This window comes from Lipotes vexillifer, unplaced genomic scaffold (genome assembly GCF_000442215.2).
Source record: "Lipotes vexillifer unplaced genomic scaffold, Lipotes_vexillifer_v1.1 scaffold120, whole genome shotgun sequence".
NCBI classification, from domain to species: domain Eukaryota; kingdom Metazoa; phylum Chordata; class Mammalia; order Artiodactyla; family Lipotidae; genus Lipotes; species Lipotes vexillifer.
This window is the reverse complement of record NW_006791240.1, coordinates 2035197-2055850: the sequence shown is the minus strand read 5'-3', so window position 1 is coordinate 2055850 and position 20654 is coordinate 2035197. Positions and strand designations below refer to the sequence as shown.

Sequence of the window (20654 nt, the reverse complement as noted above, 5' to 3'; positions counted from 1 at the left end):
CCGCGGCCAGCTGCTCGCGCCTCAGGGCTTTTCGGAGAGGCGGCAGCATCTCCGCGGGGGGCGGGCCGGGCCGGACGGACCGGGAGGGGGAGCGAGAGGAGGCAGCGGCGGCCCCAGCGGCACAGCTGCTGGGCGGGCACTGCCGCTCGCCGGGCAGCGGTTAGCTGCGCCGCCACCGCCGGGAATAAGCTTGAGAATAACCCTCCGCCTCCGCCGGGGAGGGCGCCGGAAAGGGCCGGGCTGAGGCGCAGGCGGGGAGCGGGCCCGGCGCCGCGGCGCTGGTGGATGCTGGGGCTCCGAGGCGACGGCCGGGGGGCGGGGGCCGAGGCAGGTATAACGGTACCGGCGGAGGCAGCGCCGCGGCTCTTTCCTTCTCAGGAGGGGGGCAAATGGCGAGCGAGAAGCCGGGCCCGGGCCCGGGGCTCGAGCCTCAACCCGTGGGGCTCATTGCCGTCGGGGCCGGAGGCGGCGGCGGCGGCGGCGGCGGCGGCGGCGGGGGCAGCGGTGGTGGCGGCAGCGGGATGGGGGAGCTGAGAGGGGCGTCCGGCTCCGGCTCGGTCGTGCTGCCCGCGGGGATGATTAACCCTTCGGTGCCGATCCGCAACATCCGGATGAAATTCGCAGTGTTGATTGGACTCATACAGGTCGGAGAGGTCAGCAACAGGGACATCGTGGAGACGGTGCTCAACCTGGTAAGGGAAAAGGCGTGCTCGCCATCTGCCTCCCAGCCCCCATGGCCTCCCTCCCCAAACGCTGGCTCCCCCCCCTCCACCACCCCCCTGGTCACACACGCAGCGCGTCCCTGCGAGCCCAGATCGTCCGGCGGGTATTGCTTAGCGGGTGACCTGCCTGCGCGCTGCCCAAGCCACGCCACGTCCCTGCTCTCCGGTCCTCTCCTGCCACTTGAGCGCAGAGCCCAACTTAACACCGCTTATTATCACTTCTCATGACTATGAGTCGTCAATTGTTCCTTGCCGTGCAGGTTTTGGGTTGACTTGAGAGTTTAGTTAGGGGGAGCGGAAGGCCTCCTTTTCTCCGGGGTTCTTTCTCCGACACTCTTAATTGTCCGTGGTGTGGCTCTCTGAGGATGGAAGCCTTGCCCCTGGAGCCTAAATTCCCCGGTGCTGCTGAAATGCGAGAAGCGCATTAAGTCCAACTTGAGCAGCTGGGAGGTGATGTTTTCCATTGAGGAGGAAAAATGATGCAGTTTTGCATCTGCCTTTAAATATATTACGAGGCTATGTTGGAGAGTGTTGTGGCTGTATCTCCCCTCCCCCCCCCCAATCTCTTTTTAGGTAGCCTTCCTTTCTTTGTAATATTGCCCTGAATATGCTGACCTCTTAAAGTCATTTTTTTGTGCACATGAGATGTTAAAATGTGAGGACACCAAATCATACAGGTTGATTTCTATGGTTGCCTTCAGAGAGCATGGCATGTGGATAAAGATTAGAGGAAAGGTGTTAAATTCAACCCTAGGTTTTGGTATCCTTCGTGATAAGAAAGAGTTACTGCAGAACTGTGTATGACTTAATGTTTTGCGATATCTATCTACAGAGAGGCTAAGAAGCGTTCAAGATGTCAGGGGAAGACATGGGGAAGAAATAAAGAGGAGAATCGTAGATTTCGGATAATAAGACTAGTTCATTTAAGATTAATTCATGTTTTAATGCCTTGTAAGTGCAGTTTTTGCTGCAGCAAAGCTTTTTAAACAGTTTCCTCTGCAATACCTAGTCTGACAAACTATAAGGTTGGGTTTTGGAAGGCAAGCTTAAATCAGGAGCAATCAGTTGGCTATTGTATTTGGTGTGGAGTCACAGGAATATAAAAATTTGCTTGCAAGGAGATTTTATCACACCCATGCAGTCAGAATTTTCAGCTAAGCAATTATTTTTATTTGATCTATTGGAAAACTGAAAGAAAGCTGCAGCTACAGCAGTGGTGCCCTGAGACAGGGACAGGGATTAGATAATGTCTTTGGTTTCTGTACCTCTTAAATTCACAGAAGAGTTAAAGCTGTTTTTTTTGTTTGTTTGTTTGTTTTGCTGGGGTGCCACGTCAAAGAGAATATTTGACTTTTCTTTGTTATATTTATTCCTGTTTAAATACCAGACGCCTCTTTGTACTTCTGTGTACCTATCAGACAAATCACAAAAAGTCAGTGTAAGTTTGGGGAACTGTCACTGCGTTGGTATAACCAAATTCTTTTTGAGACACTAATAGAAATATTGTTTTCTTGGGTGTTTTAATTATAACCAGCTGCAAATAGGAGGTCAGTACTTGCCCTTTTTTTTTTTTAACGAGATGAAATCTCAAAATATGTTAGTAGGTTATCAAGTACTGTATTTATGTAAATTTAAAAGGAAACATTTAAAGGTTTTTTTTTTTTTTTACAGTTTTCCAGATTTCCAATACCATTTTTACCTTAGATGGTGTGATATTAGGTTATTTTTAATAAGTATTTGTATGCTTACTTAATACATTTTGACGTGATAAGAGGCAATATAGGCTCCCACAAGCTGGAAACTGATTTGAATGTGTAACCAGTTTGGACTCTGCAGCAGTAGCAATGTATGCTGGATCAGTTCTTAACAGATGGGGTTCTATAGATATACAGTAGGTTAAGAAAGGAAGTGAAATATTTCTTTGGAGGCAAAAAAGAAATTTAATTCTCTTCAGTGCAGTGAAAATCTGGCATGAAGTCTCAATATGCAAACATTATTTTAAAGATTAACTTTACTGTTAAGCTTAATTAGAGTAATCAGAAATAAGGTAATACTGACATGGTATATCCCCAAATTCATTTAAGACATTGTAACTGCGTTACAAAGACATTTTTATTTTTGGCCTAAAGAAAGTTATGTTTAAAATTTCTTTGCACGTATTTAAAGAGTACAATTGATCTTTAAATGAAAACTTTTGGGGAAAAGAATGACAAAAGGAGCTATTTACTATTAAGTTGTTAATTATATTGATTGTGGAATACACATTAGTCATTTGCAGTGTAGTATTTCTTGAATGGTAGGTTTAGTGCTTTATCTTTCCAATATACTCATGATGAAAATGTCATGTGAAAATTTAAGTTGATTGAGAAAATATTTGGAGATCATAGGCATTTAAAAAATAATTATCAAAACTTAATTCTATTTATTTAATGAGTAAATCAGTAAAATCCATTTAGGGCACTCAGTGACTTGCTAAAGGTTGGAAGCCTCTAATATTAATCTCTAAAATGAGTTTTTTCAGTTTTCAGTCTTAATTTAAAACATTAAATTAAAAAGTAGGTGGAATAGTGAAATATTTATCACAGTGATTTCTATGACAGAAAAGAAAGGAAGGAGAACTAATGAAACTTCAAAACGAAACGGTTTCTACCTTAAACAAAACCCTGTCTCAGTCACCTTTGTCAGAATATTTTTTTTTCCTTTTTTTTCTGTACGTTATTTTTCTTTATATGATGACAATACTGATACTTGGTTGTTAGGTTTCTCACATGCCTTGCCCAAAGAATTAAAAGTTTTGCAGAGTAAAGTTGAAGTATGCATTAAAATATAGGACTGCTTTAACACAGCCATGGTTGTAATTTTGGGGCTTTTTTCTTTTGCCAAAGGTAGAGGTCCATTTCCACTATTAGGTGGATTGTGGGAGTTTGTTGAAGAATCACCATGGAATGAGAAATAAAATGAGTAATTTCCATTGTAGATGAACATATTTGTACAATGATATTATAGTTGACTTGAAACATTCAAATACAAGGTGGACAAGATCAGGAAGATGAGTAAGTTTGTTTGTAAATAGGTTACAGTGAGAGTGTATTGTCAAGGATTTTGCATTGTAGCTTTACCGGTGAAAAAAACTGATCATCAACAAATTTTGGCTTTGGGAGGTATTATTTAATGTGGCAGTATAAGAGCATTTAACTGTAGAAAAGGAACTTTGTTGGTTGTTTCAATTATAAAACAGGCATACTACTTAATCCATTGCTTCCTTTGTAAACACACTTAACATATGTTTATATAAAGTTTTTCCTTCCTTGAAGTAAATTCTATGTATACATAATGTGTTCTTTGTTTATAACATGAACGTGTCTTCTTATCACAGATTTTAATATAAACTTATTTTTAGAAAAGATAAAATAAAGGATTCATATTTACTTAAAGAATTGACAGTAGGACTTTTTTGAATAGCTCTCTTCAGTAGTATAAATCTGTAACATTTAATTTGTAGTTATTTTTTCACAAATTGTGCAATATATTAGTGTATCTTTAGCTGTAGAAAATATTTCCTCTGATAATTTTATTTTTTTATGTTCTGAGTGGCATACTGTATATTGTATTAAAAGCATAACAAGATACTTTGAGGGGACTTTGTGGGCTAAGGGCCTCTCTTCTCTTGACATATGGATCATGGTATTATTGTTCAAAGGAAATTTGAAAGTTATTCTTCTATACTTGAATGTGACAGTAACTTCTCTTCCTTAGAGTTTTTTTCACTTGCAGCTTGATATAAATATCTTTAAAATTATATTTTCAAGATATTTTTAATTTCACAAACAAAAAGATATGTTTTTGAACTAAATTTACTCTAAAAATATGTGGTTGCATTTTTGAATCATGAAGTCCTTAATATTAATAAAACCACATTTATTTATATTAAAAGAATTTCCTACATTTTAATTTAGGTTGACATGTAAGTCTTTTCATATTAATTTGAATTATATTTTATTCTTGTTATCAGGTATTGAAAATTAAATTGAGTGCATATGTAAATATTGGAAGTTTCAATACCTTAAGGAGTTCTGAGGTTTTCCTCAAAAGTATTAATTTAGTCATATAATGACATTAAGCAGCATATATTCTATAATGAGTCTGTTATCAAGTTATATTAATTTTAAATAAGTATTTTTTATATTTCTAGTCAGTTTTTGGCAAATACTATGTGGCTAATTAAATGTATCTCAAGGTTCCCTTATCTTTTGCTCTACATTTTTCAAACAGTGTCAAGAAATTCATTGGTTCCATCAAAATCAGCTCCCAGTTTGGATCACTGATGTAGCAGTATTATACAATTCAATCATCCACATTTTTGACTATTTACTTTAATATTATTTTGCATCAGTTAGTTTCATAGATTTTTCATTTATTGCCTGTACTTCTGATATTTTGTGCAATGTCAGCATATCTCCTTATACAAAGATATACCTATCATTCTCTAGTATTGTGTATAGTATTTAGTTATTTATACATGTTTCCACTCCTATGCTGTGAATTCTGTGAGAGCAAAAGCCTATATTATGTATATTTATTTTTTGTATTTCTGGCTCTTGGATAAGTTAAGTGCATTTTGAGTATGCAGGACACCATTATTAGGCAGTAGAGGACAAGTTTCTGAAATTCTGTTCAACAGTAGGGTCCAGACCCAAGATCTTGAAATAAATTAGACTCATGTAAAGTTAATGTATTGCCTATTCTTATAATTAGAAATATTTGTTGAATATGTATGATGTTCTCTATGTAGGCATTACTATATATGTAAATATTATTTTGAACTGACATCTTGGAATAAGAATCTGGTAATTATTTTTCAATATATGTATGTCAAGTATATATACATGTAACTAAGATCACGTTATTTTAAACAAAGAATAATATATATGGCATTGAATAGAAATTTTTAAAAAATGTAGACAGTTGTCATGTTACTAGGAATAGTGGGCATTTCTTGTTTCTGTCTGTCTTGCATACATTTCCCCTTTTTGGTAATAGTACCTCAATTTTCCTTTAATGAACCACTCATCCTCCATTCTTAGTTCAGCTGGTTCAGGTGGGTTCAGGTGGGCTGGTGTATAACCCAGACATGTCCAGTATCACCATGATTGGTTCAGGGATGAGCATTTAACCTGAGGGGAGCCACAGGGTGAGTCACAGGACTTGGGAACTCTTCCTGTTGGAGATGTTGAGCTGGTAGACTCATCCTACAGCTGTAGGTACCTGTATTAGAATTTCACCAAGTGTGAAACCAAGAGAGATAAATATATTCTTGATTCTTCTTGAGCACTTGGAGTTTTCTGTGTCTGTGGTTATTATCTTCTAACCATTAAATTCTCTCTTTCAGAGTTTATTATTGTTATTAGCTTTAAGTCAGTTTAAATTGGATTTTTGTCACTTGTAAATAGAAGGAATTCTTACTAGCGTAGACATTAGTAACTGGAAGTGGGATATTGTAGGAACAGACCTTGAATGTTGAAATGGAGTGCAAGGCAGTAAGGACTGCTTTCCCCTAGAAATTCCTTAAAAGGAATTATGGAACAGCTGTCGATTGTCACCTGGGTTGTCTTTGCCCATGGAGCTACTAAAATTGGAACTTTAGGGATCCTCAAGTGTGTTGTCCACTTCTTGCCTTATAAGAAAGGAGTTTGCTTTGGTCCAAGCTGGAATGCTTGAGAGCACAGAGGGGAGAAAATATTGTCCTTCCAAGTAAGAGAGGCCTTTTCTGCCTGTAGCTACCATACAAGAGAATCAGAAAATCAAGAACCATGAGGATTGGAAAGCCCAATTTTGTGTGTGTGTGTTTTTGTTTGTTTTTTTATCTCATGCTAAAATTGGTAAAAGGAAAGACAGGAGTTTAAAGCCAGGTAAAGTTCTGTTTTACAAGCTTCTCTCAAGCACCTCATGCATTATACTCCCAACCTCCTGACCAAAATAACAATCCAGTTACTAAGAGTTTTAAAAGAGGATGCAACCAGGGAACAAGTGATAGAATAGCTGTGCCTCATCCAGCTTATTATTTCACATTGCTTCAAGGGAAATCATTAAGCAGAGTGTTTTAAGGGATGAGTAATGTGAAGGCCTATTGCTATGAGACTGAATATTGCTATGAAATTTAAAATCTAGGTTGGTATCTTGACAAGATCTCTGGCTTTGGTTACTAGTTCAACCAGTTGACTGAAATAAATTGACCAAAAGCTTACTGAGCTTTTAGGGAAACTATTTCCAGGGCAACCTCAAGCTTGGTAAACAAAGACCTGTGTTCTTTTTACTTCTAAGGCAGTTCTAAGCCTCAGTAAGAGGAAGTGGGTTGCTAAAGCAGTACAGCTGCTAGAAGGAAAATCTGAGGCCATAGAGGATAATGGACAAGTGAGGTCTTCTGAGATAGTGGTAATAAGTGCATCCAGATTGGTTGACCAAGAGACTCCATTCCTGTAACAGGCAATTCTTGCTACTCTGACCAGTAGTATATGGACTGTGGTTTGAATTAGTGACCATGGTTTGTTTACTGTTGATTTGCAAACTGGTCTCCGTGCACAGAGGGCAAGGAGAGACTGAAGAAAAGAGGCAGACCACTCCAGATTGGTAGCTGGCAGGTTTATTAAGCAGGGGAGCTTATGAGGCTTGTCTTGGGCAGCTGCAAGATGAGTGGTCTCTACACCTGCCTGCCAGAATCTTAAAAGTTAAACTACAGAGGCCTTAACTAAGTTCAGTCACATATACCATCCAGATGGTTTCAACAACACCTTGCTCTCAAGGCTATTTCCTTGGAAGTGTTCCCACTATGGGAACAGTAGGCAGAGTATATATTCTAAGGACAGGGGAGGGGGTGAGGAGCCTCTGATTGCCCAGATCCAGCTCATGGGTCAGCTGACAGTCATGTCCTCTTGATTATTTCCTCCATATTTATCTTCTCCACTCTTCTAAGTGGGCATTATTATTATTATTTTTTCTTTTGCCATTGTATATTGATTAACGGGGGATAGTTAAATTTATTACATAGATATATATTGTCAGATTATGAGGTACCACGAAAAAATGCATGTTTGGAACTGACCAAGAATAATACTAATAGCATAAAGATTTCAGACTTGTAGCTGGATCCAGTAACTTGGCATTGTCTTTGTTTTCCTCCCTGCCTCCCAGACCCATGGTGAAGTGATGAGTGCATTTTCTGTTGTGGTTAAGAGAGTAACATTGTTAAACATGGATATTTAAGAAGTTATATATATGGAAAGAAGTGAATGTATAAGGTGGCTGGGTAGCTGAGGGCTAGAATGTTGTAGATTTCTTTTGGTTTTGGCTGCATAGCATCCATTCCTTCTGCTGTTAACAGTTCTGAATTTTTTTTTTTTTTTTTTTGCGGTACGCGGGCCTCTCACTGCTGTGGCCTCTCCTGTTGCGGAGCACAGGCTCCGGACACGCAGGCCCAGCGGCCATGGCTCACGGGCCCAGCCGCTCCGCGGCATGTGGGATCTTCCCGGACCGGGGCACGAACCCATGTCCCCTGCATCGGCAGGCAGACTCTCAACCACTGCGCCACCAGGGAAGCCCCAGTTCTGAATTTTTTGATTGAGGAGTCATCTCTTCTTGATTCTTGGTTTATATGGTTTGGGGCTTCCCTGGACTCCTTTCTGCTTTCCTGGACCAGGAATAGAAACTGTACTTGGCCCATCAGTAACAGATATTGGTTAAATATCTACCTGTACATCTGCGAAAGCTTGGTAACTCCTTTCATTCTGCTGGAGAAAGAAAAAGATACTCATCACTGGAGTTGCTAAGATGTTAGAATGTAAATCTAGATTTGACTGTCACTCTGCTACCATGAAGGCAGAGTATGCTCGAGGATAGAGCTATCACAGAGGCACCAAGAACCAAGAGATTACTGATGACATCTTTGGAGCCTTTCAAGTCACTTATACTGCCAGGCTTTTCAGTGCATTAAGCTAATACATTTCTTGTTTTGCTTAAACCAGTTTGAATCAGGTTTCTATTCATTGCACTCCAGTGATTCCTAACTAATATTTAGAATTAAAATTATAAAAAAAACTTTAGGTATTAAGTATTATAGGCCAAATCATAAGAAAAATAATTTGGCAAAGGACTTGATGCATTTCAAGAAAGAAGAAAGAGACATTGCTAATTATTATGAAAATTCATCTTCACTAAATAAGAACATAAGGTAATAGTGAGATACCCTGAAAAATAAATTATTAAAAGGAAAATTACCAGTGTTTTATCAGCATGCTAAAATAATCTTAAATGACGTTGTTGGGCATGTAAAATGGTACAGCTGTTCTGAATAACATTTTCCCAATATGCGTCAAGAAGTTTAAAGAGGTTCTTGTCATTAATCCTTAGTTCTTTAGGCTAAGGAAAAATTACCTGTGGACAAGTATGAGGGTTAAGTGTAGTTTAATGCTATAAAAAATTAGCAATAACCTATATGTTCACATTAGGAAAAGGTTATGTAATTTTATATCTATGTTATGAAGTATTATACAGCCATTCACACTTTATGTGCCTCAGTTTCCTTATGTGTAAAGGAGTTACCTCATAAGGTTGTACAGATTAAATGAATTAATATATGTAAAGTGCTTGATACAAAGCTAACTTTGTATAGTATTTACTATTATTTATTTATTTATTTTTTTACTATTGTTATTTTTGTTATTATCTTGAGCCTGATGACCATATGATCATAGAAAGAAAATAATGATCTAACTAAAACTGAGTTCTGTTTTAGCTTGGATTACCTGAGCTGGTGAACCTGTCAGAGACGGAATCTCAGGTGTCCACCTTCTAATGAAACATAGGGGGTCTGTTTTGCATCCCGCATAGTCTTTAACAGCGTCTGGGGTAATTTTTCCTAATGGGAAATTGGGGAATGAATAGGCGTGAGGTGACACAGCTTCCTTTGCCTAGAATTCCTTCTATCTCTTCCTTCCTTGACATGGCTGAATTTCACATCTGGATGTATACTAGGCCATGAAGGGTGATCCTGGGTAAATAATACCTCCCTCTTGGAGTATTAGCTTAAATATTTAGAAAACTACTTGACTTACAAATGTAAGAGGCAAGTTAGGGGACTGAAAACTATTTTGTGATCAGTTGTTTTAGAAAATTATATTAGTGTATATTTTAATAGCTCTTAACTGTTTCCAGTGTACTTGCAAAATTGTGCTGTGTTAACTAATCCTCAGAATAACTCCATTTTCAGATGCCATTCCTTCTCTAGAGATGTGGAAACTAAGACTGCAGGAAATGTGAAGTATTAGACAAGGTTATCCAGGTATTAAGTACCAGAGCTAGGACTCAGGCCTTCAGATTCAAAGGCTATAATCTTCTCCATTATTGAACAAAATGTAGCTGCTTGACATTATCCCAAAGGCTTGCATTATATGAAGAGATGATGCTGGAAAGGGAGGGTTGGGTCCAGCCAGCATCAGTGAGCTGATTCTGTGGTAGAGAATGCTGCCCATAGAGGACTCAGGACTTGTTGATCACAGGAAATAGAAATGAATGCAGGACAGTTTGATGGATTTGTACACAAAATGATCTAAGGGCTTATATTGTGAAGTATTAATTTTTGAGTTTTGGGGAATGGTGATACAGTATTATAAATGGTAACTAGCTTTCATTTGTATACCTTTTCACTAGGCAAAGTGTGGATATTTTAGATATTACTCTGAACAAGAAAGAAATAGTATACATTGATATATTTATTTTATATAGAAAAAGCAGATTTGTTATGTTTTAGTGTTAATCAGATGCACCACCACATATACCATGTTTGCTTGGATAGAACAAATGAGTTAACTAGAGTCTAGGTGATATAATTTCCAATAATTGTGATTCTTCTTTCAGTTCACTGCAGTAGAGCAAACATTGTTTAATAGAAAATTTTATGGAAGTGTTCAATGTCTAGATATATTTCTCTTTAGCAACTACTTCCATTTTCTGAAAGAAATAACTTGCAGCTGATTTAAAGATGGTATATGAGTATTTCCAATGTTTTTAAAAAACTTTTCATGTGTGGGGAAGGAATTGGCAATTTATAGAATTGGGGTTGATAACATACCTTATGTTTTTAAAATCCTCTACCAACCCCTTTGAAATAAATGTGGGTCTACTTTAATATAATAAGTAAACCACGGCTGAAATTAAGGGGCTTGTCCAAGGTTGCAAAGCAGAAATTAGAGTCAAAGCTAGATGTTCTGTTCCTAGGTTTGTTGCTCTTTAATGTTTACATGTCAAGCGCTATGTTAAGCATACAATATGCATTATCTTATTTTATCATCTTGACCTGCAATATAAAATCTTAAATGAAATAAAAATAGTCATTGTCTTTCTAGGTTAAACTAAGTCTGGTATTTTAAAAGAGGAGAAGTGGGCTTCCCTGGTGGCGCAGTGGTTGAGAATCTGCCTGCTAATGCAGGAGACACGGGTTCGAGCCCTGGTCTGGGAAGATCCCACATGCCACGGAGCAACTAGGCCCGTGAGCCACAACTACTGAGCCTGCGCGTCTGGAGCCTGTGCTTCGCAACAAGAGAGGCTGCGATAGTGAGAGGCCCGCGCACCGCAATGAAGAGTGGCCCCCGCTTGCCACAACTAGAGAAAGCCCTTGCACAGAAACGAAAGCCCAACACAGCAAAAATAAATAAATTAATTAATAAACTCCTACCCCCAACATCTTCTTTAAAAAAAAAAAAAAGAGAAGTATTTTCAGCTCTAATTATATCAGCAATATTTTATTATAAAATGTCATAAAATTATTGTACTTGATTTGTATTTATTTTCTATAACTTGATTACCCTTTAAAAGTCCTCGAATTTAAATTAAGTATTTAAATTATTTTTAAAGCTTATGAGATATGAGTCATCAGTGGAAGAATTTTCTTTTATTATCCTGTCTTGACTGTTACTTGCTGAATAATCATTGCATTTTTCAAGTTATCATGTCTTCCTTTTTTGTCTAAAGAGCTCCTGTTCATGTTTCAAGAATCAGCTGTTGTCCCCCACTTAAGTGATGCCTTCTCTGATCTCCCCCTAACAGCTCTTCCTCCCATTCTGTGCTCTCCCATAACACTTTGTACATAGTTCAGATTTAGCATAGTTCAGATTGCCTGTCCTATTTTAATTATTTGTTTACTTGTCAGACTACCCTAGAGACTCTGAATCCCTTGAGATCAGAATGTTGTCTTATTCACCTTGGTATCCTGAGTACTTAACATAGAATCTAGAATTTTGTGCTGCTTCGTGAACTTGTTTTGAAAGAGGATTTTTTTTTTTCACATTTTATATATTTTGCTTGTTTTTGTCACTTCTGGCTTAGTTACAAATCTTGTCTCCTCAGGCTATTCTGGTTCTTTTAATTTCTGTGTTTGCCTCTTCCTTAACATTTCAGTTTTTATTTTTTTGAGGAAGGGGATGGATAGAGATATTTTGATGTGTTTGTATATATGTATATAAGGAATCATAGGGTCTTCAGATGTGGTGAATAGCCTGACTCTTATCACTTGCATAGGTGAGGAAAGAACCAGTTGGGTTAAGATCCTGTAGGTTTTCACAGAATTCGAACTATCACCTAGATTCTCTCTTAGTCCAGTGTTTATTTATTTATTTATTTATTTTTTTCCACTTTATCTTGGTGCCTGGAGTTCCACTTTGCCTCAGCCCATTTGGGGTCATAACTCTTACGGAGAAGCATACCTTTTTTTTTTTTTTTTTTTCTTTCTTTTAACTCAGGCACACTCAGAACACTTAAAGTGATGATTAAATAAATTACTGAGTAATCCTAACCTAGTGTTCTATTGCCAGAGTCAAGATTCTCATTGGGAATATAACAAGGAATTACATGGTCCCTACCTTCAGTAACTTGAGGTTCAGTACAGGAAAAAGAAGAAAAATCAGACAAATTCCATTGGCAAAAAGTGATATTACAAAGATTTAAACAAAATGCTATGGAGACATTAATGGTTCCACTACCTTTGCTTGGAGGAATCTGGGAAGGTATCATTGGTTAAGTGACTCTGGATTGGATCTTGAAGGACAAGTAACTGTTTCCCAGCATATAAAGGGCAGGAGTGGAAAACCTTTCCACACAGAGGGACACGGGTCATGAGGGAGTTTTTCCATGGCTGTGTCCACTAACGTTAACTACAAACCACAATCAGATTAGCTTTATTTCTTCTTGTAGAAATCCCACCCCATCTTTTTTTTTTTTTCATTCCATGAGTGTTCATTGGCTTACTTTTTTTTAAGGTCTTTCAAGCACAGGGGAGGTGATAAAATGTATTCATTGAGTTATTTGAGGAGTTCTGTTTGTGTAGGTATTTGTGGTTCATGAATAAGAGTAAAGTTGGAGGAAGAGATGAAAGGAAAACTAAGGGTGTTGAAAGTTATTTTTAATTTTTTCAGCCTTATAACATCAGAATTCTTAACAGTAACATTTTATCAAAGTAGAGTTAATGGTTTCCTAAAGTCTAGAAGGAAATTCAAGTGGGCCTGATGCAGTTCAGTATCAGGATCACCATTAAGCAGCCTTTTTTCTCTTAACTGGTTTAGTATTAGTACCGTTTTGTTCAGCTTCTTCCTCTGTAAGGAAATCCTGTTCCCTCCCACCCCCTAAAGGACAGTGGTTTTTCCTTTCTGCAAATCAAATTATAGTTTTTCCATTAGCAGCATTACAAAATTTCAAAGAATGTTCCAGAAAAAAATGTTAGACGCTAGGTCAAATAATATTATATGTAATAGTGCAGCAACTATTTATAAAATAGTATATTTACTTTCATGATTTTTAAAAGTTGAGGTTTAATGATTCATCTTTAAAGTGTGACTTTTCACGCTGTAGTTTCTTTGGAGTATCTGTTCCTATGAGTAAAATATGCTAAGGCGTCAATTTTGTGTTTTTTCTTTCTTCTGGGTGTTAATCTGTTCACATGCTTGTTTCATTGCTATTATTGTTGAAGTCATCCCCCTGGCAGACAGCAGGCCCTAATTGGGTGGGATTGTAGTTGCAGTCTTTTAGCCATTGACTATACTAAGTTTAGATTCAAATGGAAGTGTAACCCATTTTTTTGGTCTCATTAGTACCACACAGGGACTGACTACACTAATTGGTCACAGTTCAACCAGCTTGCCTGAGTGGTCTTGGAGTTGTTTTGAACCATTAACATTTTTTCATCCTGGGCTTTAAGACAAAAAGCATTCGTTTTTAGGATGACTGACGGACTTATTTTAGGGGTGGGTGGAGTAGCTGTGAAGAAGCATTTTTCTTTGTGAAAATACTCATTTAGGTACTTTTATCGAAAGTATGTTGAGCAAATAGATTTTAGTCAGATTTGCTGGTTTTTTTTTTCATTAATTATGTTGGGCTTTTTAAATTCTAGAAATAACGTTTAACCTGATTAGTGATCTACACTCTGAAAGGTAAACTAATGTATTTTAGTTACTGCATGGCAAACTGTCATTCACAATGACAGCTGCACCCAATTACATTGAAAAATTATGCTGCCAAACTCTGAAATAAATTAAAGATGACCTGCTTAGAAAATATGGGATATAGACATTTACAACAGAAATTTCACTTCTAGTGAAAGAGTACTTGGGGTTTTGGATCAATATGATAATGCATTCTGTATCTTAGAGCCCAAACTTGTTATTTTTGTATGTAAAAGGAATAAAGGTATATATTAATGGAGAGGTAGTTTATGAGAATAACATTTAATAACTAGATGTATCACATTTGTGGCACATGTTATTAGTTGTTAAAGAGGGACTCTATTAAAGTAGTTCATTCTTAAAGAAAAACTAGAAAGTTTTGCTTTATATAATGATAGTCAGCTATGAATGTTTAATATGCACTGTTACTGAATTATGTAATTTTACAGTTGACTTGTCACTTTCTAATTGTCTAATTGTCACTATATTTAATTTGCAACTTTTCTATTTCTTTTGTTCATGGTTACTTCTTTTTCCTCCTTCCCCTTGCCCCCTCCACTATTTAAATACTGATCTGTTGGGTCTGAATATATATACTTATTTTCATCCTAATGCCACATATGACCACATAACCATTTTATTCCACAGATATTTTTAGAATCCTCACACCATGTGTGATGCTAAACACTGAGGATACAATGATCAAGACACAATCCCTGCCCTGGCATTTATAGCACCGCAGAGAGTCAAAAATACAGGCAATGAAATGTGTGAATTCTATGATAGAAATAAATTAGGGAATAGTGGGCAACACTGAGGGGAGAAATGTACCAAGGGAGTCAAGGGAGGGCTTCATAAAAGTGGTGATGTTTGAATTGAGTTTTGGAAGATGGCTAGATCTGTCTAGAGCTGTGCAGTCACAGAGTAGCTACTAGCCACATGTGGCTAGTGAGCACTTGAAATGTTCCATAAGCATAAAATGAGCACTTGATTTTGAAGAGCTGGTATAGAAAGATATCACATTAGTAATTTAAAAATATTTATTACATGCTGAAATCATATTTTAGATATGTTGGGTTAAGTGAAATATAAATTAATTTCACCTATTTTCTTTTATATTTTTCTTTTAATGTGGCTAATAGAAAATTTTAAATTACATAACATGGCTTGCATTATATTTTTATTGGACAGCACTGATTTATAGGGGACGTCTCAAAAGTAGATGAACCATTGTAAGTATAGAAAGAAACTAATAGATATTCTAGCATGCTCTCTTTTCTTTTAATATGTCTGCTTATGCATGTGTATATATGTGTATATACACTGCATATTCATATACTGTATATACTTACACTTACAGACACATATATACATAATCTTTATATTGTTTGAGCCACTCATATTGTGGGTTTTCCTGTTAAGTGTCAGTAAACCTCATCCTAACTAGTGCATTGACTTAATGGCAACAATTTAAAAACCGCATATCATTGGGGAAAACCATGTTCTCCCTGCCCTGGTAAAAGTTGCCTAAATAATTCATGGAAATCAATATTGCAACAAATTAAAATGCATTTTATTGTCAGCAGATACTTTGGAAGGCAAATTGTAAGCATTGCTACAGAGTTGAAGAAATGGAATAAGATGTAGTTGTTTTGTAGGAGTTGGATGAAGTGCTGTTATTTCTAACATGTTTTGCTTATAAAATTTGCTAGATGGTTTCTTAATGGAATAAACAACTGCTTTTTGTGAGTTACTGTTAAAAATTTTATATGAAAATACGCTTTCTGGAAATGCATGTATGCCCTGTTTACCAAAACAAGAAATTGAGAACTAACCTTACCTTTATATAGAGAGCAGAATATATATATACTTTGTGAAGATTTACTTGTTTTATTGGAATAAGAGTCCCCTATTGTATTTAGGTTGCTAATTTCAGTATTAATTATCAGGAGTGCCATATTTTAAATAAGACTCTGAATTGAATACTAGAATACTAGAATTCTGCAATGCTAATGCTTGTCTTGGTAAGATTTCGAAGATTATCTTGTTTTCAGATACGGAAACCTAGGCAGCAGAGAAGTTACTGACTTAATATTTTCCATTATGCAAACTCCTTACTTTCTTACTTTGAAATATTTTATCTTTTTCCTTTCTTCTACTTTTTCCTTCTTGTCTCCCTCTTATTTGTATTCTCATATGCCTTCGTATATGTATTCAAAGGTATTACATGTTTACTGGTGTCACTTTAAGTCCAGGCAGTTTTTACTTTTTTCCTCAGCTAATTACAGTTTTATATCTGCTGCAGTGTTTGTAGAAAATTGAGATCTTCATTCTCCTTTAATAATAGCAATAATAATCATACTTGATGGAGATGAGAGGGAGGTTAATTTAAACATACTTTTATTTCTAGGTAATTGTTAGGAGCTGAAGTGCCCATACCTAGGGATAGTATGATCAAACCTGGGGAAAGAGTGAGATTGGAAAGATGATTCTTTTCTTTAAGGATTTCGAATTCTAGAAACAGAAACCACTGTGTAAATTAGAAAAAAAAAAAACTAAATTATGTGATCAGGCTTTTGTGGAATGACTAATCTGAATTCAGATTCTGGCTCTGCCTTTTTTATCCTCTTGTGACCGTGAGTAAAAGTATGTATTAGAGTACAGTATCACAGAGGAGGAAGTAATGAATTATTTGCAGGAGTCAGGAAAGACTTCAAGGTGGAGAATTCTCTTGAAATTGGCTTCCAAGGGGAGCAGGGGTTTGCTGAGTAGACAGGGTGGAGTAAGGGCATTCCAGCTCTGGAACTTTAAGTCAGCACATTATAAAGTATTAACGTCTTTCTAGGAGTGAGCTTTCCTTCTGGCAAATTCCTGCCTGTACTTTTGGACTTAGCTTAAGCTTCTATCTCTACTATTGATCCTTCTCTAACACAAAGAGAGTTTTGAGGCAGTTAAGCATTTCCATTTTTGTGCTGTATTAGCACCTTGTAAATACATTGGTTTCCCAGTACCCTCAGGAGTCACATTCTTGAAATGTAATGTGGTTGGCAAAACTGCAGTTGGCAAAGTCAAGGTCTCTAGACAACAAAGTGTAGGTAGAGGAGAAATAAAAATAATGCATTAAACATGTATATATTTGTATATAAGTGTATAAAGAAAAGTTCTATAATGCAGCTGTTTCCAAAACAAACCAGGATCATCTGGTGCTTGTTTGCACCAAATATAATAAAAAAATAATAGTAATTATAAGTTTTTGTTAGCTGTGCTGCTAGGCTGTTGACTGTTACTGATATAATAACAGCTCTTGGTGGGGAAGAAGAAACACAACTACATTAAATGTACACATCAGTTACGAGTTATATGTTGATTTCAGAAATGTTAAAATGTGAAAAATATTCCTTAGAATAAAGGAAATATAGTATTCTCAATTAATACAATAACTCCATGACAGAGGCATTTCTATCCCCATTTAACACTTGAGAAAAGTGAGAGTTTGTGAATTTGTAGCTGAGGACTTTGGGCAATGTGGAGCAAGACATTTTGGCAAGAAAGAGACATGAGCAAAGCAAAATGTTCATTCCATGTAAGTTGATCTGATTAGATAGACTAGTGTTCTCATACTCTTTCAGTAGTTGTGGTTGTTCTATCCTGAAACAATAGGATTGGTCACAGAGGACAGCCTGTTCAGTGGTGAAGTGTATTATTAGTGGGTGCTAATTCTTGCTCCATCTTGTACCTGATTCTTTTAGGACTTTTATAACAGTGAACTAATGTCTTCGACTCTGTTTTTAGATTTATAAATTAATGCGTAAATGCTATTTCAGTCAAGTCAGTTTTTGTATCCTGGTTTTCTGTAAAGAGCTTGGCTGTCGTGGGACAACTAATTTGAATTCATATCCTGGCTCTGCCTTTTCTTTGGTTTGTGACCTTGAGTATCAAGTATCAATATTTCATCTCTCCAAGCCTCTGCTTCTCTCTCTCTTTCTTTGTATCTATGTGTCTATTTATCTATATCTTTTGTCTATATATCCCTCTATATATACTTCATATGTGTCTGTCCATATGTATCTGAGAAAAAGATGTTATTTTCCCTTTTATTCCTCTTAAGTGGGAACTGTATATATGAATTACATATATGACAATTCATTATAGTAGTAAGTTTCTGCTACTATACAGAATGTTCATTTAGCACATTGCTATTCAAAATGTGGTCCACAGATCAGGTTTGCATATTTGTGAAGTGTTTGTTGGTCTAAGAGGAGATAAGGAGCTTGTGCCAGAATATAAATAATTTTGTCAATAAACACACTGTTTATTTCAAATAACTTTTTTCCCCCATAGCAAGACTTTCTTGATGAAGGAAGCAGTGTGTTAATTCATGTTCTGATTCAGTTGCCTTCTCATTGGCTGGTACTCTGAGTAGCTTGAATGGAGGGTACTTTTGGGGTACCCTCAAAGCTTAGTTTTATTTGTGTTATTTTTCATTTGTGGTGTTAGAAAGGTTTGCTATTGTTAGTGAAAAGAATATTGATTTTGGACTTGGAGTCTAATCTTGTCTTTGTTACTAATTAGTTGGGCAAGTCGTTTACGTGTTACAGACCTTACTTTGCCTGACTGAAAATAAGAATTGGGTTAGATGACACATGTGGTCCTTTCAGGCTTTAACATGCTATTAGTTTATGATTTTAAATAGTATTTTTTCCTTTTTTTTTTTTTAAGAACTAGAACATAGACCTGATACTAAAGTTGACGATAAGCTACACTGGGATAGAAACATGCTTTAAGAAGCTTGTTTTTGGAATAGATGTTTTTATTAAACTTCAGTCAACCATATGCCAAGAAGTTGGTTCTAAAGATAGAATGATTAATGAAACTGTTTTTTGTTTATAAATAGTAATCTTCTAGGGGATAGACAAATAAATACAATTGACCCTTGAACAATATGGGGGTTAGGGTTGCCCAGACCTCAAGCACTCAAAAACTGCATATAACTTTACAGTCAGCCCTCCATATCTACAGTTCCACATCTGAGGATTCAACCAACTGCAGATCATGTAATACTATATAGTATTTATTGAAAAATTCCCATGTATTAGTGGACCTGCACAGTTGTTCAAGGGTCAACTTGAACAACTATATACAAGTAAATATATAAATGGAATAGGTGATGTGTTAGTGATATGGACCAAAAATGTTGAACGAGGAGACTTTGAGAAACTAATTATGTACAACAGGAGTAGGCAAACTTTTTCTATAAAGATCCAAGTATTTTAGGCTTTGTGGGCCATATGGTATCTATCACAACTACTCAATTCTTAAGTTGTAGTAGGAAGGCAGCCATAACCAGTACTTAGAAAATACATAATTTTCCAACACTAATTATCTGGTACCAGTTAGGTGTCCTAGAATTCAGTGCAGTTCTAACACTAACTACCTGGAGTTAGCCCAAACCCCACAAGTTAAGGGCTCAGTCCCACAAGACTGCCTCCATTTCAGATGCCAGCTGCAAGTGGGGCTATCTGAATTTCTGCCTGGGTGACAGCAACCCCTCAGGTTCGGTAATTTGCTAGAATGACTCACAGAACTCAGGAAAGCACCATACTGACAGTTAGTTTTATTGTAAAGGATACAACTGAGGAACAGCCAAGGTATTGGAGTGGGCACACATAGCTTCCATGCCCTTTCTGTGCCCAGAAACACATCAATGCATTCACTAACCCGGAAGCTTCCTGAACCTCATTGTTCAAGAGTTTTTATGGAGTCTTCATTATGTAGGATGATTGATTTAATCACTGGCCACATAACTGAATTCAATCTCCAGGCCTCTACTCACATGCTTGGTCTTTCATTGGCCATCCCCTCTCTTGAAACTATCTAAGGGCCCACCTTAAGTCACTTGTTAGCATAACCTTAGGTATGATCAAAAGAATCTAATCATGAATAACAAAATAAATTCCTATCACTCATGAAATTCCAGGGATTTTTGAAGCTCTGTGCCAGGAACTGAGGGCAAAGACCAAATATATATATATATATATTTAATTATACTATAGGCAACCTTAACCAATATGGAAATGAACAGGCATAGCTGTTTTCCAATAAAACCTTATTTACAATAAGGCAGGAAGCTAGAATTGACCTGTAGGCAGTAGTTTGAAGACCCTTGCTCTAGAAAAATAGGAAAGCCTTCTCCAAGAAAATGTATCTTTTATTTCTTAAAAATTTCTTATTGATGTTATACTATTTTATTATTATTATTATTTTTTAAAGTCTTTATTGAATTTGTTACAATACTGTTTCTGTTTTTTTTTTTTTTTTTTTTTTTGGGTTCACGGGCCTCTCACTGTTGTGGCCTCTCCCGTTGCGGAGCACAGGCTCCGGACGTGCAGGCTCAGCGGCCATGGCTCATGGGCCCAGCTGCTCCGCGGCATGTGGGATCCTCCCGGAC

At 36.9% G+C, this 20654-nt stretch overlaps 1 protein-coding gene across 1 annotated transcript in view; it reads left to right on the top strand.

Annotated features, from left to right (window-relative positions):
- Nucleotides 1–389: 389 nt before the first annotated feature.
- The window catches only part of NBEA (neurobeachin), a 640668-nt gene continuing 620403 nt past the window's right edge, over nt 390–20654 (top strand). Inside the window, 1 exon segment of the mRNA XM_007464249.1 lies at nt 390–692. Within this exon segment, the coding sequence (XP_007464311.1) occupies nt 390–692 (303 nt within the window).